We start from the raw sequence: 25,724 nt of genomic DNA, 5'->3' as shown, positions 1-25,724 counted from the left end.
TCTCTCTCCCTTCCAGGAGCTGCAGCACCTCATGAGGCTGCACGGCCCCTCTCTTTCCTCTCTGGTCTGTCTCTGACAGACTGACCTAACTTCCCCTCCAGCCCAGCCAGAATATATATATATATATATATATATAATACCCAAAATTGGAACAGCACAACTCCTATACTTAGCTTCAGGTGCAATGCCCATAGACCACCCGTCCACCGGTCGTCTCCAGTCAATATTCAAACAAAAGCAGGCAGCACTCTGTTTCCAAGTAAATATGCAGGACTTTAATGGACCCACATGTCTCAGCGACGTTTCGGCTCGACTGAGCCTTTCTCAAGCCTTGAGAAAGGCTCAGTCGAGCCGAAACGTCGCTGAGACATGTGGGTCCATTAAAGTCCTGCATATTTACTTGGAAACAGAGTGCTGCCTGCTTTTGTTTGAATATATATATATATATATATATATATATATATATATATATATATATATATATATATATATACACTCACTGGCCACTTTATTAAGTACACCTGTCCAACTTCTTGTTAACACTTAATTTCTAATCAGCCAATCACATGGCGGCAACTCAGTGCATTTAGGCATGTAGACATGGTCAAGACAATCTCCTGCAGTTCAAACCGAGCATCAGTATGGGGAAGAAAGGTGATTTGAGTGCCTTTGAACGTGGCATGGTTGTTGGTGCCAGAAGGGCTGGTCTGAGTATTTCAGAAACTGCTGATCTACTGGGATTTTCACGCACAACCATCTCTAGGGTTTACAGAGAATGGTCCGAAAAAGAAAAAAAATCCAGTGAGCGGCAGTTCTGTGGGCGGAAATGCCTTGTTGATGCCAGAGGTCAGAGGAGAATGGGCAGACTGGTTCGAGCTGATAGAAAGGCAACAGTGACTCAAATCGCCACCCGTTACAACCAAGGTAGGCCTAAGAGCATCTCTGAACGCACAGTGCGTCGAACTTTGAGGCAGATGGGCTACAGCAGCAGAAGACCACACCGGGTACCACTCCTTTCAGCTAAGAACAGGAAACTGAGGCTACAATTTGTACAAGCTCATCGAAATTGGACAGTAGAAGATTGGAAAAACGTTGCTTGGTCTGATGAGTCTCGATTTCTGCTGCGACATTCGGATGGTAGGGTCAGAATTTGGCGTAAACAACATGAAAGCATGGATCCATCCTGCCTTGTATGGAGCATCTTTGGGATGTGCAGCCGACAAATCTGCGGCAACTGTGTGATGCCATCATGTCAATATGGACCAAAATCTCTGAGGAATGCTTCCAGCACCTTGTTGAATCTATGCCACGAAGAATTGAGGCAGTTCTGAAGGCAAAAGGGGGTCCAACCCGTTACTAGCATGGTGTACCTAATAAAGTGGCCGGTGAGTGTATATATATATAGGGGAGCCACCCACAAACTGGATCAGAGCTCCTTCTGGCCTGGAGTAAGAACATATTGCATGCTTGTGATACCTGATAAAAGGGATCCTTCCTCGCTTCCGTGCATGACATCACTCTCCCCGTGATGAATGCAATGCCTCTGTAACAACCAGGGACCTGGGGTGTTATACTGTGACATCATGTATTGTGAATTGTGGATCCTGTGTTATCTACTGTATATAGAGGTGTAATCAGTCATTGTACAGGAGGAGGAGGTGAGCTGTGACATCACCTATTGGGAATGGTGGATCCCGTGTTATGTTCTGTATATAGAGGTGTTATCAGCCATTGTACAGGAAGAGGAGGAGGTGAGCTGTGACATCACCTATTGTGAATTGTGGATCCTGAGTTATCTACTATATGTAGAGGTGTTATCAGTCATTGTACAGAAGGAGGAGGAGGAGGTGAGCTGTGATATCGCCTATTGTGTATGGTGCATCCTGTGTTATCTACTGTATATAGAGGTGTTATCAATCATTGTACAGGAGGAGGAGGTGAGCTGTGACATCACCTATTGGGAATGGTTGATCCCGTGTTATGATCTGTATATAGAGGTGTTATCATTTATTGTAATCCTGCCTCTGATGATAACGAGCTAGCTGTACATTCAGACAAGGACAAGAAGTATGAGCCTTAGATAAGCCCTAGTGGCCAGTGTGAAAGTTGCAAAATTACATTCTTTAATAAAGATCATGATGTGAAAAAAACATTGTCAAACATGTTTAAAAAATACATATAGCACAAAAACCCAATTAACCCCTATCCGACATCGGGTGTAATAGTACGCCAATGTCAAACACCCTCCCTTTGAGGTGGGCTTTGGCGGTGAGTCCACATCTTTTCTGGCACATGTCAGCTGTTTTGAACAGCTGACATATGCCTCTAACAGCCACTGGTGGAATCGCGATCCATCCGCGGCTGTTAACCTGTTAAACGCCGCTATCAAACTCTGACAGCAGAATTTAACACATGATTCCAACAAGCGCGCCGGAAATCCCACCCATCAGCGCCTGTGTCACATGACTGCTGGTCGCTTATGGGTCGGCATGACAACCAGAGGTCTCCAGTAGTGATGAGCGAGTATACTCGTTACTCGAGATTTCCCGAACATGCTTGGGTGGTCTTAGGGTGGTATTTCGGCGTGCTCAGAGATTTAGTTTTTGTCGACGCAGCTGCATGATTTGCAGCTGCTAGCCAGGCTGAATACATGTGGAGATTCTCTAACAAACAGGCATTCCTCACATGTATTCAGGGTATGTGCACACGTTGCAGATTTCCTGCGGATCCGCAGTGTTTTTTTCTGTGCAGAAACGCTGCAGATCCACAAGTGATTTACAGTACAATGTAAATCAAAGGCAAAAAAAAAAATGTTGTGCTAATGGTGCAGAAAAATCCACATGGAAAACGCAGCAGATACAAAAAAGGACCATGTCACTTCTTTTTGCGGATCTGCTGCGTTTCTGCACCCATTCCTTGATAGAAATCCGCAGGGGTCAAAAAAGGAAGAAATCCGCAGCAAATCCGCAAATAAAACGCACAAAAAACGCAAAAAAAAAGGCTCGGATTCTGACCTGCGTTTTCTGCCAAGAAATGCAGAATTTGCACAGAAAATTCCACAGTCAAATCCGCAACGTTTGCATATAGAAATACTTGGAGACCACCCGAGCATGCTCGAGAAATCTCAAGTACCGAGCATACTCGCTCATCACTAGTCTCCAGCAGACCTCTATGGTTGTCACTGTCGGATTCCTATGAGCGCCACCCGATGGACGGCGCTCATAGCAAGTCAGCAAGTCTGCTACATACAGGCGATCTGATCATCGCCTGTATGTAGCAGAGGTGATCAAGTTATGGAAGCTTCTAGCCTCCGATGGACACTATTGAAGCATGCCAAAAGTGAAAAAAAAAATGTTTTTAAAGATATTTAAAAAATTTAAAAATATAAAAGTTCAAATCACCCCCTTTTGCCCCATTCAAATTAAAACATTAAAAAAAATCAAACACACACATAATTGGAATCGCCGCGTTCAGAATCGCCCGATCTATCAAAAAAAAAGAATTAACCCGATCCCTAAACGGCGTAGCAAGAAAAAAAGTAAAAATGCCAGAATTCTGTTTTTTTGGTCTCCGCAACATTGCATTAAAATGCAATAACGAGCGATCAAAAGATCATATCTGCACCAAAATGGTGTCATTAAAAACGTCAGCTCGGCACGCATAAAATAAGCCCTCACCCGACCCCAGATCACTAAAAATGAAGACGCTACGGGTATCGGAAAATTGTACTTTTTTTTTTTTTTAACAGATTTTTTGGAATTTTCTTCACTGCTTAAATAAAAAAGAACCTAGACATGTTTGGCGTCTATGAACTCGCAATGACCTGGAGAATCATAATGACAGGTCAGTTTTAGCATTTAGTGAACCTAGTAAAAAAGCCAAACAAAAAACAAGTGTGGGATTGCACTTTTTTTGCAATTTCACATCACTTGGAATTTTTTTCCCGTTTTCCAGTACACGATACGGTAAGTCCAATGGTGTCATTGAAAAGTACAACTCGTTGCGTAAAGAAGAAGCCCATATTGACGGAAAAAAAAAGGTATGGTTCTGAGAAGAAGGGGAGCTAAAAACGAAAATACCTCTGGTCATGAAGGGGTTAAACAATGGGTCATCTTGGGAAGAAACATTCTGTAAAAACAAAATTGGTCGCTTGACTCAGGGCTGAGATGCATTTATTCCAACGACGCACTCAAAAGGACGCACAAGGTCGCAGTCAGAGTCGCCGCCCGGCCCAGGCGACTACCGCCAGCCAGATGTGATCTCTTCCTTCTCTCTTCGAGGGCGAACACATTAGAGTCCATTATTCGCCCTTCATTATGGCAGCGACATGGCCCCTTTTAACTCCTTCCTTGCCTGAGGCTGGAAACCCATCGCTCACAGAGAGGCGCTCGCTGCCGGCATCACCCTACCGAAAGGGTTAACGGCAAAGTTAGGCAGGTAACCGGCTTATGAACCATATTTTACGTCTGACAAGCTACGTATGAATAATATATAGAGGCTGGGTGGATATAATTGAGATTAATGCATGCGTATCAATCAATACGTGACACGGTAATATAATACTTTAAAATAATATATTGCATTGATTTATATTCATGGATTTCTGCAGACCTCGCCCTGCCCGCGCGGCATCATTTCTATTTTTTTTTGTTTTCAACATTTGTCAAATTTTATATAAATTCTTCCACTTTTATATTTTTTATTTTTAGAAGAACTTCAAAAAGTTTTATTCGAACAAATAGATCTGAGGAGGAGATTGGAGCAAGAATTCCAGGTGTTAAAGGGGACGCCATCATTTCCTGTGTTCAGTAAGAATATTTATTATTATAATTGCGATTATTATTATTATTTGTGATTCATAGTTAACCAAGGCCAGGGATAAGCGGTGACGTTACAATATTTGCATACTTATACTCCCGGATCTCCACTCTTTGCTTTGTGTTCTCTGGTCATCTTCTGGCATTGCTTATGTCACGTGAACGCTGCAGCCTATCAGTGAGTGATGGGCTGCAGCGCTCACATGACATAAATATTGTTCCGGCACAGGGCGGAGGTCCTCGTTTGGGCACAGACCCCTTCATTTCTATCTTAGATGTATTACAAGGGGTTAAAGTCCTCTTAGAACATCATTAAGTGATTTATATATATATTGTATAAATCTCCTCTTCCCATGAGAGCCTCCTGAGCGCTTCCTCGCCTGATACCTTTGTCTCTTCGCTTCCTGTTTTGCCTCTTAATCCTCGATGAGGTTTGTTAAAAGAAGAGCAGCGGCTGTTTAATGCTCACTCTCCGATGTTACCTCCATTACCAGGGGCCGAAAGTGATAGATACTCCAGGATAAAAGTCCAGACACTTGTGAATCTTTAATAAGTTCTGCTCAGCAGCTGCCCCCGAGGTCTCCTGGAGGCCTCACCCCATGTAGGAGCATCACACAGCCGCTCTCACCATCCAGCCGGACAGATATCTTATTAAATAAATACAAAGTTTTCTATAAAGTAAATATTGAAAGAAAAAAAAAAGCAAAACACTCTAAACATAATACACACACACGTCACCATAAAACATAACACCCTATAAGATTACATTGGCGCTCTTTTGTAACAAGCAAAAAAAAACCAAATTTGATTGAAACCGAGAGAAAACGTTTTTGAGGAGTTTTCACTTTTCGAGGAAGATTTGGAGAGTTTCTGCTCAGTTTCTGCTCCTAAAACTCCTCTAAAAAAACTCAGTGTGCACATAGTCTTAGTTTTTGCTCTGTTAAAAGAGGGCAGGGGGCAAATCACTGGGAATAGGCAGTATATGGTGTCATTTATATGGGCACTATATGGCACTATTTCTAATAACAGTATATGGCACAATATATATGGACACTGTATAGTGCAGTTTATGTAATAATGGAATTATTTATGTGAGCAGTGTATGGCGCTGTTTGTATAATCTTATTATGGAATTATTGTACTATGTATATTAGCACTGTATGGCACTACTTATAATGTCAGTATAGTTGTACTATTTATGGGCACTGTTTGGCACTATTTCTATAGTGTGAGGTATTATTATTATTTGAGCACTGTATAGTGCTGTTTATATAATTGGATTATGGAATTATTTATATGGGCACTATATGGCACTATTTCTAATGACAGTATGTGATATAATATATATGGACACTGTATAGCGCCGTTCATGTTGTAAGTTTATGAAATTATTTATGTGAGCAGTGTATGGCACTATTAACTTTGCATGGCACATGTGTAATGACAGTGTATTGTACTATGTATATTAGCACTGTATGGCACTACTTATAATGACAGTATATTTATACTATTTATGCGCACTGTTTGGCACGGTTTCTATAATGTGTGGCAATATTTATATGATGATTCTGGAATTATTTATTTGGGCACTGTATGACACGCTTCACCTTTCATAGCACATTTGTAATGACAGATGATGGCACTATTTATAGGGGCACTATATGGCATTATTTCTAATGACAGTGTATAGCACTAATCGGAAGGGCACACTTTGGAAATATTCCCAATAGCAGTGTATGTTAATATTTATATTGCACTATTTCTAAGGACATTGTATGGCACTATTTATTTGAGCACTGTAAAGCACTATTTCTAATGACAGTATATAGTACTATATATGGATATTGCATGGCACTATTTCTAGTGACATTGTATGTAACTATTCATCTGGGTGTTACATATCACTCTTTCTAATAACAGTGTACGGTATGATTCATATTGACACTGGATTTCACCATTTCTTACAACAGTATTTGACACTATTAATATAAGCACTATATGGCACAAGTATCTAATAGCTGTGTATGTTACACTTTGTATGACACTCTTTTTATTGACAGTGTATGGCACTCTTGATGTGGGCACACTATGACTATATTTTTAATACCAGTGTAGAATATTATTTTTATGGGCAGTGTTTCTAATGACTGTGTTAGGTACTATTTATATGGGCACAATATGGCAATATTTCTCATGACACTGTATACTACAATTCATTTTGGCACTGTTTGGCATTATTTCTAGTGACATATATGGTACTGTATATGGGCTTGGCATAACACTGTTCATACAGTCAGTTTTTGGAACTGTTTATGTGAGCGTTGTATGTAACCTTCTATGTAACTTATGAATAGAGGAGACTGGGAGTGATCCGGCCTCTTACATTGAATATGTTTCATTCTAGTATGTTAATTATTGATCATGAATTCTTTTTATTTTTCCATTTTCCTTCACAGATAACTTCCATGACCAAATGAAGCGAGAACTAGCATATAGAGAGGAAATGGTCCAGCAACTACAAATTGTAAGCTATATTCCTCCCCCACTGAGTACAGGCTGCCATAATTAGTGCCAGTGTACAGCTAATTTTATTATATTTAACCCCAGATCTACTGCAGATTTATCTCTAAAATATCCCCACTAAATATCATTCATCTTCTGCGCAGTTCAGATTTGTGCCACTAGGCGGCAGATCTGTAATCTATCAGTTTAAAAATTCTCATGCAAATCAATAGGGAAGTAATTTTTGCCCATACAAAATACATGGCTCCAACAGCAATGCCTATGCCTCACCAGAGACCCCAGAGCTTTCCTATACCAGTCCTGACGTCTGCCATTATAGTCAAGAGCTGTATTCCTAATACTGGTGTCTTCAGAACAGAAATCTCCCAGTATGTCATGTTTGTTCAGTATTTGAAAAGTTTGCTCTGCTGATTTTCATTTTGGGTTGTGTCATTCAGGAGAATAGTGAGTGCAGCTCTGGAGTATAATACAGGATCAGTACAGGATCAGTAATGTAATGTATGTACACAGTGACTGCACCAGCAGAATAGTGAGTGCAGCTCTGGAGTATAATACAGGATGTAACTCAGGATCAGTAATGTAATGTATGTACACAGTGACTGCACCAGCAGAATAGTGACTGCAGCTCTGGGGTATAATACAGGATGTAACTCAGGATCAGTACAGGATCAGTAATGTATGTACACAGTGACTGCACCAGCAGAATAGTGAGTGCAGCTCTGGGGTATAATACAGGATGTAACTCAGGATCAGTAATGTAATGTATGTACACAGTGACTGCACCAGCAGAATAGTGAGTGCAGCTCTGGAGTATAATACAGGATGTAACTCAGGATCAGTAATGTAATGTATGTACACAGTGACTGCACCAGCAGAATAGTGAGTGCAGCTCTGGAGTATAATACAGGATGTAACTCAGGATCAGTAATGTAATGTATGTACACAGTGACTGCACCAGCAGAATAGTGACTGCAGCTCTGGGGTATAATACAGGATGTAACTCAGGATCAGTAATGTAATGTATGTACACAGTGACTGCACCAGCAGAATAGTGAGTGCAGCTCTGGAGTATAATACAGGCTGTAACTCAGGATCAGTAATGTAATGTATGTACACAGTGACTGCACCAGCAGAATAGTGAGTGCAGCTCTGGAGTATAATACAGGATGTAACTCAGGAGCAGTAATGTAACGTATGTACACAGTGACTGCACCAGCAGAATAGTGAGTGCAGCTCTGGAGTATAATACAGGATGTAACTCAGGATCAGAACAGGATCAGTAATGTAAAGTATGTACACAGTGACTGCACCAGCAGAATAGTGAATGCAGCTCTGGGGTATAATACAGGATGTAACTCAGGATCAGAACAGGATCAGTAATGTAATGTATGTACACAGTGACTGCACCAGCAGAATAGTGAGTGCAGCTCTGGAGTATAATACAGGATGTAACAAAGGATCAGTAATGTAATGTATGTACAAAGTGACTGCACCAGCAGAATAGTGAGTGCAGCTCTGGAGTATAATAGAGGATGTCATTCAGGATCAGTAATGTAATGTATGTACACAGTGACTGCACCAGCAGAATAGTGACTGCAGCTCTGGGGTATAATACAGGATGTAACTCAGGATCAGTAATGTATGTATGTACACAGTGACTGCACCAGCAGAATAGTGAGTGCAGCTCTGGGGTATAATACAGGATGTAACTCAGGATCAGAACAGGATCAGTAATGTAATGTATGTACACAGTGACTGCACCAGCAGAATAGTGAGTGCAGCTCTGGGGTATAATACAGGATGTAACTCAGGATCAGTAATGTAATGTATGTACACAGTGACTGCACCAGCAGAATAGTGAGTGCAGCTCTGGAGTATAATACAGGCTGTAACTCAGGATCAGTAATGTAATGTGTGTACACAGTGACTGCACCAGCAGAATAGTGAGTGCAGCTCTGGAGTATAATACAGGCTGTAACTCAGGATCAGTAATGTAATGTATGTACACAGTGACTGCACCAGCAGAATAGTGAGTGCAGCTCTGGAGTATAATACAGGCTGTAACTCAGGATCAGTAATGTAATGTATGTACACAGTGACTGCACCAGCAGAACAGTGAGTGCAGCTCTGGAGTATAATACAGGCTGTAACTCAGGATCAGTAAGGCTACGTTCACATTTGCGGTGTGCGCCGCAGCGTCGCCGCCGCAACGCACAGCGCAAATGTGAACACATGCACAACGCTGCTTTTTGCGCCGCATGCGTCCTTTTTTCCATTGATTTTGGACGCAGCAAAAATGCAACTTGCTGCGTCCTCTGCGCCCCGACGCGGGCGCCGCAGGGACGCATGCGGCGCAAAAAGCAAGTGCACCGCATGTCCATGCGCCCCCATGTTAAATATAGGGGCGCATGATGCATGCGGCGCCGCTGCGGTGCCCGACGCTGCGGCGCTAGCCGCGAATGTGAACGTAGCCTAATGTAATGTATGTACACAGTGACTGCACCAGCAGAATAGTGAGTGCAGCTCTGGAGTATAATACAGGATGTAACTCAGGAGCAGTAATGTAACGTATGTACACAGTGACTGCACCAGCAGAATAGTGAGTGCAGCTCTGGAGTATAATACAGGATGTAACTCAGGAGCAGTAATGTAACGTATGTACACAGTGACTGCACCAGCAGAATAGTGAATGCAGCTCTGGGGTATAATACAGGATGTAACTCAGGATCAGTACAGGATAAGGAATATATGTGTAAAACTGAGTTATACCACAAGCAGGACTAGAGGAGCGTGCTGCATGACTTGGACGTTTTCTGAATCTCTGAGTCATACTTTACACCCCCAGATTCTGCACATCCAGGTATTCTAGTTTTTCAATTTTTCTTAAATTTTATATACAGATTTTATTCCACTTTTTTTCTTTTCAAATTTAATGCAAAAACTGCATTAGTGCAGCGTCAATTATGGAACGAATAAGCACTAACACACTGCAAAGCAGTCACATAAGATACAAAGTATACACCCGCAGCGCCACCTTGTGTTTATTTTAAGTATTGGCTTGACCAGAAACAAGCTTTAGGATTTTAAATAAAATTGCTCTGAGGTCTTTTTCAGGGATAATATTCCACTACTGTTTGCAAAAAAAATGTATATCACATTAATCATAGCTTAAAGTATGTTAGAAATTACTTTGAGTTTTCCATTACTTAAAAAAGGATGAAGTGTTTGTTAGAGATCTGTGCAATTAAATTGTATTTCTGTCCATGCAGATCCCTTACGCTGCCAGCTTAATACGGAAAGAGAAACTTGGCACTCACCTAAGCAAAAGCTAAAAGGTAAGATGAGTATCTATGAAACATGGCGATACATTGATGGGGGCATTTTCCTAGTTGACCTCTGCTTTTGCTGTACAGAGATATGGATCCTATGCTTTCCCTCCTAAAGTTAAATGATAGGCTGAGTGATAAACTTCTTTTCTGTCTGTCCCTTTTCCGCAGCACCTGAACTGTTCCCCCATCTTATTTCTGTATGATAAGTATTGCATTTACCTCCAGCTGCCACTAGGAGGAGCCCACTGCATACAGGTTTTCTCAGTTTCCATTGAGCACTAGCTATATAAATCCATTTGCTGTGAGCTCCCCCTAGTGGTGGAGCAGCATGGGCACAGTATTAATAAAATATAAATTTTAATCTTAATACTATAAAAACTGAAGGTGGACAACACTCAACACACAAGACCCTCCATGCCTCTCATGCGTCCTGACGTGTTTCTTGATAGATCCCATTCATGATAGAATGGGATCTATACCATAGTGTTGAACATTAGAGCAACTGTTGTCTCCACTTCATATTTATTATATGAATATAGACAACTTGAATATTTAAGAGTTAGTTATATTATATTTGTTGCTGAAAGTAGTATAATTAGCGAGTATTGGGGGTCAGTGTGTGATGGTAGGTTCTTAGGAGCCAATATGTGGGAGCTTAATGATGAGGAATGTATATGATACCATTAGCATCTGATGGAACGTAGTGCTCCATATGATGAGACAAATGGGATTACCTTTGACAGGGTGGAATAAATGCAAGGAGACAGGTATGAGAAGAATGCTAGGTCAGGTGAAAAAAAGATGAGGATATGGTGTGTGAAATGCCCAAATGGTGTAGATGAAACAGCTAAATCTGAGCGGGTCCCTCAGACCGTGTGGGGTTACGGCATTCTAATAAAAGATCCCCTTGGTTTCAGCCTGAAGTATAAACGTATCCCGGTCATCTCCTCTCTGGGGTTTTGGTATTGTGGTCGATCCCCATGAATTTAAGCAGTCTCGTGTTCCTCCCATGATGGTTATTTACATGTCTGGCAGTTGGGTCTGTGTCTGCGATGTTCCATATCGCCCATATGCTCAGCTATTCGGTGTCTGAATTCACGTATGGTTTTCCCCACATCCCGCATTCGCATGGCCTTGTAGACCACCTCTTGTGTACGACAGTCAATAAAGTGTGTCATCTCGTATTCCTTATCTCCTGCTTCTGTACGTGATCTGTGGTCGGTCCGACAGCTTACTTCCGATGTCACCATCCATCTGTAGGACTGACCAATGTCTATTAAGTATCTCCCGAACTTGTTGGGCCCCATTATCATAGGTTGTCACGACTCCAATATTGATGGTTTCAGAGGGCCTAGTTCTTGGTCTAAGGAGGTTCGCTCCAATTCTCTCTTTAGTTTCATGATAAGCCCTTCTAAGGATGTGATCAGCGTAGCCACTGTCTCTGAACCTGTCCCTCAGTTCTCTAGCCTCGAAGGTGTCGCCACTCGTGCAGTTCCTGCTGATCCTGAGGTATTGCCCTTTAGGGATCTCCCTTTTCAAATGTGTAGGATGGTTACTTTCCCATTCCTATTTTTGGTTATCACGATGTTAAGGAATGGCAGAGAGGACTTCTCCAAGAAGGAGGTATAGAACATATTACTATTATTATTTATTTATATAGCACCATTGATTCCATGGTGCTGTACATGAGAAGGGGTTACATACAAATTACAGATATCAGTTACAGTAAGCAAACTAACAATTACAGACTGATAAGGAGGGAAGAGGACCCTGCCCTTGCGGGCTTACATTCTACAGGATTATGGGGAAGGAGACAGTAGGTTGGGGGTTGCGGGAGCTCTGGTGTTGGTGAGGCAGTATCTCCGGTAGTGGTGAGGAGGCAGCGGGGTCAGTGCAGGCTGTAGTCTTTCCTGAAGAGATGAGTTTTCAGGTTCCGTCTGAAGGATCCAAATGTGGTTGATAGTCGGACGTGTTGGGGCAAAGAATTCCAGAGGATGGGGGATATTCGTGGCAATTGGATGAGGAGCGAATAAGTGTGGGGGAGAGAAGGAGGTCTTGGGAGGACCGGAGATTACGTGAGGGAAGATATCGGGAGATTAGTTCAGAGATATATGGAGGTGACAGGTTATGGATGGCTTTGTAGGTCAGTATTAGTAATTTGAACTGGATACGCTGAGGGAAGGGGAGCCAGTGAAGAGATTTGCAGAGGGGGGAAGCGGAGGAGTAGCGAGGAGAGAGATGGATTAGTCGGGCAGCAGAGTTGAGGAGGAACTGGAGAGGTGCAAGGGTGTTAGTAGGGAGGTCACAGAAAAGGATGTTGCAGTAGTCGAGGCAGGAGATGATGAGGACAACATACTGATGTCATTCCAATTAAGTCAAGCTACAAAGTTGTCAGAGTCATTATGGCCACCTCTCCAGATTAAAAAGACATAATCGATGTAGCGTGTCCTTGGCTCCAACCTATCACTGTGGTCCTCAATGTTGCCCCCAAATACCTTAGTCTCTTCCCACCAGCCCAGGAACAGGTTTGCATAAGTAGGCACACATGGAGTGCCCATGGCGGTGCCCCTGAGCTGGTGAGACAAAACCTCCATAGTTTGATGATGAACTCATTATGTGCTTGGTATTGGCAACCTCTCATACTAAGTGGAGACTGCAGATAGAATTTCATTATCTATGACTGTACAAATGAAAAAAGAGTTATAAAAAGAAATCTAAAAATGCATGGTGGACATATAACAAACACTTTTTTTAATTAAATTCTTCTCTTTTTTTCCAGGAAAGAAAAGAATTGCTGCAAAATCAGCTCACATGTTTGTAAGATAGTCACCTCCTTGTACAGAGACTGGAAACCAGGACTTTTGGGGTTAAATAAAACCCTGGTTTCTTGAAAAACTGAGTGATCATGGACACTTTTTGGACATAGCAGCTGATTCTAAGGAGTAGCAGAGACTACACTCATAAGCACCCACCGTGATGGTACCAAAGTATGTGCGACCCCAGAACATGCACTAAGACTCCCAGGATGGGATGTTAATGATGTTTTCAGCCTGAATGTGACTGAATGGGATAGGGGGCGCTCTCCTGTGGAACTCCACCCTGTGCACAATGGTAGCACCTGGATCTGTGGCCGGTGCCGACTCTGGGAATGGTCAGGCTACGTCTGGACATTGACTGACTACAGACCCTCTGTCATTTTACTCTGCCTGCTCTATGGGTTACGCCGGACCACCCTGGAAATAATTTTACAGTTTAATATTAAGTGTAATTAAGAATATAATCTCTGTTCTCAAAGTATTTATCACTGTTCTCGTAGTTTCTTTAATATTTATGTGGATAAGAATCTATAATAAAAGCTATCAAGTGGTATCAGGGCTTTTCCGTCAGGTTGCGTGATCATCTGAAGCTGCTTTGAGTAGTCAACATTGCAGTGTAAAGCATGGTGGAGAGACAAAGCAAATGCCCAAGTCAGTGACGAGACAGCCAACAACTTCAGACTCCTAGAACAAAGCTCAGAGTCCTATCCTGCCTGTCCTGGAAATCTCTGCAAAGCTGTAATTCAGTCTGAAGTCCCAATTTTTGGAAACTGCCTCCTATATGTGATTAGTGGAGCTGCACATCCAGCATATGAACATAGAAGGATATAAGGCCTAATTAACAAAAGAGGTCATATACGAAATGTGCCGGTATGAGCAAAGACATAAGAGAACAGTTGGCCAAACCCCCAGCTGACAAATGATGTCGGCATTAAGAAGGATTGGGTATGCTGAACTTCAATATGTCTTATCCTTTTTTTCAGGAAGAATAAGCTGCTGCCAGAAATGTCTGTCAGTGACTTATTCTTCTTTTCTTTTTTCCAACCACTCATCTACGTCTCATTTCTGCCTAATGAAGAAACAGAGAGAGGTCCCATGACAATTTTTCTCGGTCTGGTCTTCGGACCATTCAGTGTTATCATAAGGATACTAGTTTTTAAAATACGCACCAGAGCCTGAGCCTGCACCATATGCACCAGAGCCTGAGCCTGCACCATATGCACCAAAACCTGAGCCTGCACCATATGCACCAGAACCTGAGCCTGCACCATACGCACCAGAACATGAGCCTGCACCATATGCACCAGAGCCTGAGCCTGCACCATATGCACCAGAACCTGAACCTGCACCATATGCACCAGAGCCTGAGCCTGCACCATATGCACCAGAACTTGAGCCTGCGCCATACGCGGCAGATGCTTGCTGTGTGACACAGCCAGCATCAGGATTGTAATTATAATAGGTGCAGAAGTTGCAACCGCACCCAGGACCTGGAGTATCCAAAAGGTCACTTGGGGGCATATGAAAATTACTATTGAAAATTTGCAATAATTGGGGGCCCTCTATGTGACTGCAGACATGTCTGCATTGTCAGGATTCTCTTGCAGCAGCAGCGGGAGCAGGCGGTCATGTCAAGTATGAGATTTGCATATTTCCGGTCACATTCTGACTAGACGTGCTCGGTTTCACTCAATATACTTGCATTGTGAGTGGCCACGCACAACTAGTCGGCATGTGACCACAGGTATGCAAATGACATAATTGCAGTTACGTGGCCGCTCGCTTTCATCATCGGAGAATCCTGACAGACACTGCGTGGATTCACAAGTCTGCAGTCACATAGAGTGACTGTAGACTTGTGATCCATGTCTGGACAACCCCTTTAAAGTTTTTCAAAATATAAAAGAACTTAAAAAAACAGAAAGATTTGGACTCGCCGTCCTTTTCCCCAATACAAAAATAAAGAGATTAGAAAAAAAAAATCACCTATCATGTATCCACAAAAGTTATCAAACTAAAAAATGAAATAGTCCGAAGGGTTAAAAAGAAAATCGAAATGCAAAAACGGCCGCACCCCTAAAACAAAGGGGTAAAAATGCAATAAAAAGCAATCGAAAGACTGAATGTAACCTCACCAAGCAAAACAAAAAAAAAAACAAGTCCTATTGTAGAAACATAAAAAAATGTTATCGGTCATAGAAAAAATGTTTTCCCATTTTAAGACTACAACAACCCGTCCTGCAAAAAAACACAAAATCCCATACTGCAGTGTCCATGGAAAAGTAAAAAATTATGGCTCTGGAAGGAGGAGGAGAAAAATTAATGCACAAAAGCAGAATATCGCCGGGTCATGAAGAGGTTAAACTAAATCAACACCAGTGTAAGGTTCACATTGCACATGCTCACCAGCAGGGGGGGATATAAAAGTGCACAATTCTTTTTTCTCCTGTGATTGTAGCAATATAAGTGAAAAAGTAACTAATCAGAGAGTGAAGCTGCTGCTCCTGAGCCATAAACCCCAGCAGAAGCCTCTAGATAAGGAAGCGGCTTCCAGAGGAAGATCCCAGACCCGATCATTGTGCGGCTGCAGCCCCACGCCAGGTACACTGCCCCGACGCAGGACACAGGACGCTCTCATTCTTCAGCAGGTGAGTGTCCTGTCTTCCACATTATTCTCAAAGATATGAGTGTATTATAGACATTACCATTGTATTCTGTGAAAAACATACAAAGAGTAAATTACCGGAAACCTGTATTCACAATGTAATTCTCCATAGGATAATTCAGCTTTAGTCAGACGTACGTAAAATTATTTAGAGTTTTGTCAGTTTTTTATATCAGATTTTCAGCAGTGTTTTTTTCATTTTTACCATCAGTGATTGCCAGCTCTGGAATATAATAGAGTATATAACTCAGGATCAGTAATGTAATGTACAGTTGTGCTCGAAAATATACATACCCCGGCAGAATTTTTGCTTTCTTGGCCTTTTTTTCAGAGAATATGAATGATAGCACCAAAACTTTTTCTCCACTCATGGTTAGTGGTTGGGTGAAGCCATTTATTGTGAAACTACTGCTTTCTCTTTTTAAATCATAATGACAACCCAAAACATCCAAATGGCCCTGATCAAAAGTTCACATACCCCATTTCTTAACCTCTTCAAGACGCAGCCCTTTTTCGTTTTTCGTTTTTGTTCTTCGCTCCCCTCCTTCCCAGAGCCATAACTTTTTTATTTTTCCATCAATATGGCTATGTGAGGGCTTATTTTTGGCGAAACAAGTTGTACTTTTGAACGACATCATTGGTTTTAGCATGTCATGTACTACAAAACGGCAAAAAAATTCCAAGTGTGGTGAAATTGCAAAAAAAGTGCAATTCCACACTTGTTTTTTGTTGTTTTTTTTGCTAGATTCACTAAATGCTAAAACTAACCTGCCATTATGATTCTCCACATCATTACGAGTTCATAGACACCAAACATGTCTAGGTTCTTTTTTATCTAAGGTGTGAAAAAAAATTCCAAACTTTGCTAAAAAAAAAAAAAAAAAAAAATTGTGCCATTTTCCGATTCCCATAGTGTTTCCATTTTTTGTGATCTCGGGTCAGCTAAGGGCTTATTTTTTGCATGCCGAGCTGATGTTTTTAATGATACCACTTTTGTGCAGATATGATCTTTTGATCGTTCGTTATTGCATTTTAATGCAATGTCGCGACTACCAAAAAAACATAATTCTTGCGTTTTCAATTTTTTTTCTCGCTACACGTTTAGCAATCAGGTTAATGCTTTTTTTTATTGATAGATTGGGCGATTCTGAATGCGGCGATACCAAATATGTGTAGGTTTGATTTTTTTATTGTTTTATTTTGAATGGGGCGAAAGGGGGGTGATTTATTTATTTATTTTTTCATATTTTTTGAAACATTTTTTTTTTACTTTTGCCATGCTTCAATAGCCTCCATGGGAGGCTAGAAGCTGGCATAGCCTGATCGGTTCTGCTACATAGCAGCGATCATCAGATCGCTGCTATGTAGCTGAATTGCAGGCTTGCTATGAGCGCCGACCACAGGGTGGCGCTCACAGCAAGCTGGCATCATCAACCATAGAGGTCTCAAGGAGACCTCAGGTTGTCATGCTACGCATCGCTAACTCCCGATCATGTGACAGGGTCAGCGATGCGCGCATTTCCAGCCCTATAGTTAATAGCGGTGGGTGGGTCGCGATTCCACCTGCTGCTATTGAGCGCACATGTCAGCTGTACAAAACAGCTGACATGTCGCGACTTTGATGTGGGCTCATTGCCGGAGCCCACATCAAAGGGGGAGGCACGACATGCGCTGTACTAGTACGGCGCATGTCATGAAGGGATTAATACCATGTATTGCCCCCTCTAACATCAATGACAGCTTGAGGTCTTTTGAGGTAGTTGTGGATGAGGTTCTTTATTTTCTCAGATGGTAAAGCTGCCCACTCTTCTTGGAAAAAAGCCTCCAGTTCCTGTAAATTCCTGGGCTGTCTAGCATGAACCGCGCTTGAGATCTCCCCAGAGTGGTTCAATGATATTGAGGTCAAGAGACTGAGATGGCCACTCAGAATCTTCACTTTGTTCTGCTGTAGCTAATTACAGGTCGACTTAGCTTTGTGTTTTGGATCTTTGTCATGTTGGAACGTCCAAGTACGTCCCATGTGCAGCTTCCGGGCTGATGATTGCAAATTTGCCTCCAGTTTTTGCTGACAATGTGCTGCATGTGGAGTATATTACAGGATGTAACTCAGGATCAGTAATGTAATGTATGTACACAGTGACTGCACCAGCAGAATAGTGAGTGCAGCTCTGGGGTATAACACAGAATGTAACTCAGGATCAGTACAGGATCAGTAATGTATGTACACAGTGACTGCTCCAGCAGAATAGTGAGTGCACCTCTGGGGTATAATACAGGATGTAACTCAGGATCAGTAATGTATGTACACAGTGACTGCTCCAGCAGAATAGTGAGTGCACCTCTGGGGTATAATACAGGATGTAACTCAGGATCAGTAATGTATGTACACAGTGACTGCACCAGCAGAATAGTGAGTGCAGCTCTGGGGTATAATACAGGATGTAACTCAGGATCAGTAATGTAATGTATGTACACAGTGACTGCACCAGCAAAATAGTGAGTGCAGCTCTGGAGTATAATACAGGATGTAACTCAGAATCAGTAATGTAATGTATGTACACAGTGACTGCACCAGCAGAATAGTGAGTGCAGCTCTGGGGTATAATACAGGATGTAACTCAGGATCAGTAATGTAATGTATGTACACAGTGACTGCACCAGAAAAATAGTGAGTGCAGCTCTGGAGAATAATACAGGATGTAACTCAGGATCAGTAATGTAATGTGTGTACACAGTGACTGCACCAGCAGAATAGTGAGTGCAGCTCTGGGGTATAATACAGGAGGTAACTCAGGATCAGTAATGTAATTCATTTATAAATATTAAGTATGTTTCTTTATCAGTTCTAATATGGTAGATGGGAATAGTTATAAAATCAAGGATCGTTGTGTTAGATAATTTTTACTTGTTGTTTTCACTTATTGCAATGTTGAACATTTGATGTTATCCAAAACCCATCACCATTAGGATAGTGGATGCTGAGAGAGCGAAAGACGTCTGTGCTGTAGTGAAATTATAACGCGTCAGTATATGTAGAGTGACAGAGATTATTACAGTATGAACCATGAATACCTGACGATCAATATTCCTATTAGCACAACTCCTGTCCACATGCAGCATTAGGGATCATGGATGTTAAATGGAAGTTCCTCTATTAGGGCTCGTTCACACAACCGTACTTTTGGTCCGAGTGACGTCCATGAAAAAATTAGATCTCACTCGGACCAATTGACTTTTTTCACTGACCGAATCAGAATGTGAAAAAAATCCCAGCATCCACTAGTTTCTTTTGTAAATTGAATGAAAGTCGCCCATTGAAGTCTATAGGGGCACAAAAAAAAATCAGACAGAGACACAGTGTAGCATCCGACGTTTACGGATGCATTGCCATTCTGTAACATGGGAGACTGTAAATGGTTAATAACTGCTGAGTAAAAACGGATTGTATACAGATGACAATTAAAAAACTTTTCTGACTGAAGCTCTAGATGACTTTTTATATTTTCGTGTGGACCTGGCTGTAGCCGGAGCGGAGGGCTGCGGAGAATACGCCGTACGTTACTGCCCATCCTCACATTGTCTAGAGGCAGATTCTTTAATCGTACAATTAGTCTTGTTCTTCAGATGCCCCAGATCTCCACCTTATAACGAGCCATGTGCTTCTGTTACAGGATGTCTCTGGCCACAGCAGACAATGACTCCGAGAACGATCCAGGTAGGAGCAAAAGATGGAAGATTTCATAAAAAAGCAGAACTGTCACCTCAGAATGAGGGAAACTCACCGGTTTTGCAGCTATTGTCTAATCTTATAGTAATTCAAAGGGTTTTAAAAAAAATCTTTTGTTTCCTTCCTTCCCCTCTTTCCATCCTTTTTTCTATCGTTATTTTTCATTACTTCCTTCCTCCTTTCTCTTTCTCCTGTCTTTCCCTTTTTTCCTTCTTTCTTTTTTCTTCCTTCTTTCTCATGTCATTCCTTCTTTTTTCCTTCCTTTCTTTGTTCCTTCCTTCTTTTGCGCTCTCTTTCTCCTGTCTTTCCTTCTTTTTACTTCCTTTCTCTTATTCTATCTTCCTTCTTTTATTTCTCCTGTGTTAATTTGTTTTCCTTTCTTCCTTATTTCTTCCCTTCCTTCTTCCTCTCTTTCTCTTGTCTTTTCTTCTTTTTCCTTCCTTCCCTCTCTCTGTCTCTTTATTTACTTCATTATTTCCTCCGTTCCTTCTTTCTCTCTCTCTTTCTGCTGTATTTCCTTCTTTTTCTTTCTTTCCTTCCTTATATATTTTCCTTTTTCTTTTCTGTCATCTTTCCTTCTTTTTCCTTTCTTCCTTCCTTTTCTCTCTCTCTCCTGTCTTTCCTTTTTTCCCCTTCCATACTTCCTCCCTTCCTTCATTCTATCTCTCCTTCCTTTTTTCTTCTCGCTTTCTTTTATTCCTTTCTTCGCCCCTTCCTTCTTTCTCTCCTCTTAACTTCTTTTTCCCTCCTTATTTCCTGCCTTTCTTCATTCTCTCTTTCTCCTTCCTTCCTTTCTTCTCTCTCTTTTTCCTTCATTCCTTCCTTCTTTCACTCTCTTTCTCCTTTGTTCCTTTCTTCTTTCTCCCTCTTTTTCCTTCCTTCTTTCTCTCCTCTTTTCTTCTTTTTCCTTCCCTATTTCCTGCCTTTCTTCATTCTCTCTCTTTCTTCCTTCTCTCTCTTTGTCCTTTGTTCCTTTCTTCGTCACTTCCTTCTTTCTCCTTTTTACCTTCCCTATTTCTTCCTTTCTCCTTCATTCTTTTTCTCCTTTAAGTTACCCTCCAACCATAGGATACAAATGAAATGTACAGATTGTTAGTTCTGTTCTTTAACTTTTTCTCTTCTCAGTTCCCACTAATAGGGTCTATGAGATTGCAATGGTGGCAGTGGCCGGAGGGATTATGCTGATGTGCGGACTCATCTTCATAGTGCTGGTTCTGAAGAGGTGAGGTCCCGAGAGCTCAAGTTTTCTGCTAAAACATTCTATTGGTTTCGTTCAAAGCAGATCTTTCACATTACAAACTACATTCATTATTTAATACTTTTCTTACACCCACTGACACTGATGTACTTACTTTGAAAATAGATGTCAGAATGATTGCATAATCCTAATGTTAATATGAGCATTTTATGAGTGTTTTCAGCCTTCTGCCCTCCCCGCCTGGCTGACAGCTTCAGCTTGTACAACGAAGCAGGGCCGGACTGGCCATCAGGCAATTCTGGCAAATACCAGATGGGCCGGTCCAGCCATGGGCCGCATCAGTTGCGACTTTGGTAATGGTATCGGTATCCTCAGGATGTTTCCAGGAGGAATAACAGGAATGACACAATCCAAACTTCTAAAAAAAAATGCACTGTAGCATTTGTATTCTGCCCACTGAACACTTCGATGCAGGACCAAACACTGCATTTATCTCTTCCATGTGTCTGTGTCTATTGCTGTATTGTGGTATTCGGTCAGGGAGACCGATGCTGCTTTAAGGGGTCCGCTGGGATGATGTTATGGCAGCTAGATGGTATACCTTCCCACAGGTGAAGTATGTCCCCAGGGCTTCCCAGTTTGTAGATGGTGGATGGTGAGAGGCGCAGTGAAGAACGAGGACACAAGATCTCAGTCTCTTTACCTTTACTGAAGACTTCAGCATCCGGAGTCCAGGGCACCAGACCACAGTGTAGGCAGAGTTCGGCCGGTTTGGAGGCAAGTCCAGAGTCCCCTTGTCCAGGTGGAAATCAGTAGCCTTCCCTTGCGCTGCAGTGTTGTAGTTCCTTACTGCCTTAGGCTTCACATAAGGTCCTCACAGATGTAATGCCTCTCTCTCTGTCCCCCATATAGGATAGGACAAACCCGTATGACTGGTGACGTGAGCCTGTTTATAGGGTCTCTTAGATGACCCGGCTCTGTAGTTGTTACCGTGCCTCCTGGGTGTAGGGCGGACAGGTAACGTGAAATTAGCTGTCCTGCCGGTCTCTGGAGCAATGCATAGAGGGTCGTTGCTCCCTCGGTGTTCCGGCTACCGGGATTCTGTGCCTCAGAAGGAGGCAGCCTGTGTAGGGCTGGTCCCCTTCTGGTATCCACTCCTTTGCTACGACTTCTTTGCACGCTCGCTACAATACAGTTCTCCTTCAGTGTCTCTTTCTAGAAGCTGCCGCACTTAGGGCAGGCACAGCTCTGTGTCCTTCTCCTCAATCTCTGACAGGATCCCACCCCTGTCAGGGACCAACAACCTGAGCGGAGCTCAGCCAGCAACTAACTAACCTCCTCTCCATGCTACCAGTTTTACCAATCTGAGGAGTGTGACCTAATAAATAGGAGCAGAGCTCCCTCTGGTGGCCTGGAGTGTGAAATGTGTTGCATGTTTGTGATACCTGGATGCAGTCGTCCTTCTTTGCCTCCAAACGTAATATCACCCTCCCATAGAGGAAAATGACATTACTGCAATGACCAGGACCCTGGGGCGCTGCACATGGACATGGATGGCACTGCGTGACAGTGAAAGGCCTGCAAAACAAGGAACAGGTTACAGAGGTCCTAGAAAATCAGAAACAGGTAGCAGAGGTCCTGGAAGATCAGGAACAGGTAGCAGAGGTCCTGAAAGATCAGGAACAGGTAGCAGAGGTCTTGTAAGATCAGGAACATGTTGCAGCAGTCCTGGATGATCAGGAACAGTTAGCAAGGGTCCTGGAAAATCAGAAACAGGTAGCAGAGGTCCTAGAAAATCAGAAACAGGTAACAGAGGTCCTGGAAGATCAGGAACAGGTAGCAAAGGTCCAGGAAGATCAGAAACAGGTAGCAGAGGTCCTGGAAGATCAGGACAGGTATCAGAGGACCTGGAAGAGCAGGAACAGGTTGTAGAGGTCCTGGAAGATCAGAAACAGGTAACAGAGGTCCTGGAAGAGCAGGAACAGGTTGCAGAGGTCCTGGAAGAACAGAAACAGGTAGCAGAGGTCCTGGGAGAGCAGGAACAGATAGGAGAGCTCCTGGAAGATCAGGAACAGGTATCAGAGGTCCTGGAAGATCAGGATCAGGTAGCAGAGGTCCTAGAAGATCAGGAACAGGTAGCAGAGGTCCTGGGAGAGCAGGAACAGGTAGGAGAGCTCCTGGAAGATCAGGAACACATTGCAGATGTCCAAGAATATCAGGAACAGGTGGCAGAGGTCCTGGAAGATCAGGAACAGGTAGCAGAGGCCCTGGAAGATCAGGAACAGGTAGCAGAGGTCCTGGTAGTCTGGAAATAGGTTTCAGGAGTCTTGGAAGACTGGGAACAGGTTGCAGAGATCTTTGAAGACAGGAGAACTAGTAGCAGAGATCCTGAAAAAACGGGAACTGGTCGAGGTGTTCACACAAAACTTAGAGTCTTAATACCAATATACAGGTGTGTCTTGGTGGTCCTTACATATGCCAGGGTAGATGATCACATGGAAGCACGCTGGGCTACTGGCAAAGCCAGACGTGGAACACAAGGGAGTTTAGTGGACCACGGTGAAGGGAGCAGAGTCCAGACCTGGGACAGGTGTATAACAGTCCCAAAGTCCTAATTTTAGTTCCAGGGGTCAGAACGCACAGATCCCACATTTATACATAATTTTCATGATTTTTGGCTAAACAGATACAAATATAAATGCTATGATATAAATATCTACATTTTATGACCTCTGTATCTTTCCTCGGTCAGGCGATGGTCTGCTGGTGGAGTCGCCTATAACAACTACACTGAAGAAAGCACGGTGTCCAATATCAACCTAAACCGGACCACCAATGACAAAATCTCCACGGCGGACCACCAAGGTCCAGCATACATCAACTATATTAATGAGAAGGGGAAACCGCCTACAGAGATCCCAATCGGCAATGTGAAGCTTTCGAGAGATGCCCTGCTCTACATCTCCCTCATCACATGCATGAACCTTCCTGACGACATCGGCGCAGAGGAAAATCTCTGAGGCCCCTCGTGGGACCTTATATTATTCTCATAGGATTCATTGCCAGAAACTCATAACTGGACTGGTCATCATTGAATTATAAATCATCAAGCCTGCCTAATCATTGCTATGTAATCCGCTCTTGGGCCAGAAGTCAGGAGCAGAATAATGGTACCATCCATCCCTGACCTTTATGTCATTACTCTTAATGGAAAATACGGTCGTCAGGACTATGAGATGTAGAAAAATGCCAGAATCCAAACAGGTCAAGACAGGTTTTTTACTTATGAGAGAAGAAAGGGACATTAATGGTGACGGAACAGATCATTGGTAACATTTGGTAGAGCGTTGAATCAGGGGTGGACATATTGGTGCAGCCTGTGCAGTCGCCCAGGGGCCCAAGAGGTAAGGGGGCCGCAACCACGTCCTAATCAGCAAGCAGCTTCTCTCATAGACAGAAATATTTTACTGCAAAGGGTCCATACACTTTTCTTACACAGGAGCCCTTTTCTATCTGTGTCCACCACTGTTTTAAAATAAGACACCCTAAGGATATTGGGGTGATTTATTAGGGTGCTTATGCCAGAAATCTGGTGTAGACACCCTAAAAAGTTAACTAGGCAGTTGCCCAAAAATATTGAGACTTTTGGCTTTTACATGTCAATCCTGGCCAGCAACGCCAATACGGTTATATCCGCTCATCAAATTCATCATACGTTGTGCCACCAAAGTGGCGTAACTTACTTCAAGAAATGTATGCCAGCCCTCGACGCGCGCTGGGTAAGAGAAGCGCCTGATTCATTAAGCCTAATGATTCGAGTCAGTGTTCTCCATTGTGCAGCCCTCCTGTATTCACAACCCGAACATATTCTACACATGCAAAATTCACACTCTGGACACATACGCATGGGCATCATTCACACTCTCAGCATACGCCACAGAAGCACCAATAACATACATGGAAACATGCCGCACACTCCACTTACAACCTGGTCACATGTTGCACAGGCACAGCAGATTCATATGCATATCCACTACTTACATACTGGACGCATGCCTAGCAAGTACCACTTACACATAGGGTGCATGCGCACATGAGCGCCACTCACATATAGAGTGCATGCGCACATAAGGGCCACTCACACACATGTAAAACCTTCCGAAGCAGCATTATGCTCCCACTCTCAGTCCTATGAGCTTGGAGTCTAATGTGATGCATCAGACTCCACCATTTTGCAGTTACTCATAAACTATAGAAGAGACTGGACACTACCTGATAAGGAATAATTTTATTATTTAATACCTTAATGATAGCAGTAAGCTGTAACATAGCCATATCTATAATATAACGCTGGGAGCGTCACTCTGTCCGAAGCCTCTATAGACTGCGCAAGCGCAAGCACCGGCGCAGTCTGGACCGCACAGAGCGACGCTCCCAGGAGATCGCGGTATGCGTAAGCGCTGAACGCACACCGCGATCTCCACCGGACAAGCAGGGACGAGCCAGGAGGCGGAGGGTGAGTATACTTACCTGACCCGTTCCACCGACGCGCTTCCGGGCCGTGACTGTCCCCCTGCTCCCGGAATCGGCGCCTGCGCAGTCCGCGCTTTCCGGCGCCATTTTCTTGAAGACACATTGCAGTGTCTTCA

The 25,724-nt window shown here is 42.9% G+C and overlaps 2 protein-coding genes across 3 annotated transcripts in view; both read left to right on the top strand.

The window, feature by feature from the left end:
- The window catches only part of SKOR2 (SKI family transcriptional corepressor 2), a 56,744-nt gene extending 42,726 nt beyond the window's left edge, over window positions 1-14,018 (top strand). For both annotated transcript variants that reach the window (XM_077280729.1, XM_077280728.1), the window contains exons 6-9: window positions 4,710-4,808; window positions 7,274-7,341; window positions 10,610-10,675; window positions 13,449-14,018. In XM_077280729.1, coding sequence (XP_077136844.1) covers window positions 4,710-4,808; window positions 7,274-7,341; window positions 10,610-10,672 — 230 coding nt within the window. In that variant the 3' untranslated portion in view covers window positions 10,673-10,675; window positions 13,449-14,018. The remainder of the gene's footprint in view (window positions 1-4,709; window positions 4,809-7,273; window positions 7,342-10,609; window positions 10,676-13,448) is intronic.
- A 1,965-nt stretch (window positions 14,019-15,983) lies between these two features.
- LOC143804811 (uncharacterized) lies at window positions 15,984-25,411 on the top strand. Its single transcript, XM_077283279.1, has 4 exons — window positions 15,984-16,133; window positions 19,822-19,865; window positions 21,003-21,099; window positions 23,828-25,411. Exons 2-4 carry the CDS (start codon window positions 19,823-19,825, stop codon window positions 24,093-24,095), a joined length of 408 nt encoding a protein of 135 aa, XP_077139394.1. The 5' UTR covers window positions 15,984-16,133; window position 19,822; the 3' UTR covers window positions 24,096-25,411.
- Window positions 25,412-25,724: the final 313 nt, after the last annotated feature.

The sequence above is a fragment of the Ranitomeya variabilis genome, chromosome 1, assembly GCF_051348905.1.
Source record: "Ranitomeya variabilis isolate aRanVar5 chromosome 1, aRanVar5.hap1, whole genome shotgun sequence".
Taxonomy (NCBI): Eukaryota; Metazoa; Chordata; class Amphibia; order Anura; family Dendrobatidae; genus Ranitomeya; species Ranitomeya variabilis.
This window is presented reverse-complemented; position numbering and strand designations above follow the sequence as displayed.

Coding starts and splice junctions, on each gene's coding strand:
- LOC143804811 (XM_077283279.1), top strand. CDS start 19,823: ATGTCTCTGGCCACAGCAGACAATGACTCCGAGAACGATCCAG. Junction 19,866..21,002: donor TGACTCCGAGAACGATCCAG/GTAGGAGCAAAA, acceptor TTCTCTTCTCAG/TTCCCACTAATAGGGTCTAT. Junction 21,100..23,827: donor ATAGTGCTGGTTCTGAAGAG/GTGAGGTCCCGA, acceptor TTCCTCGGTCAG/GCGATGGTCTGCTGGTGGAG.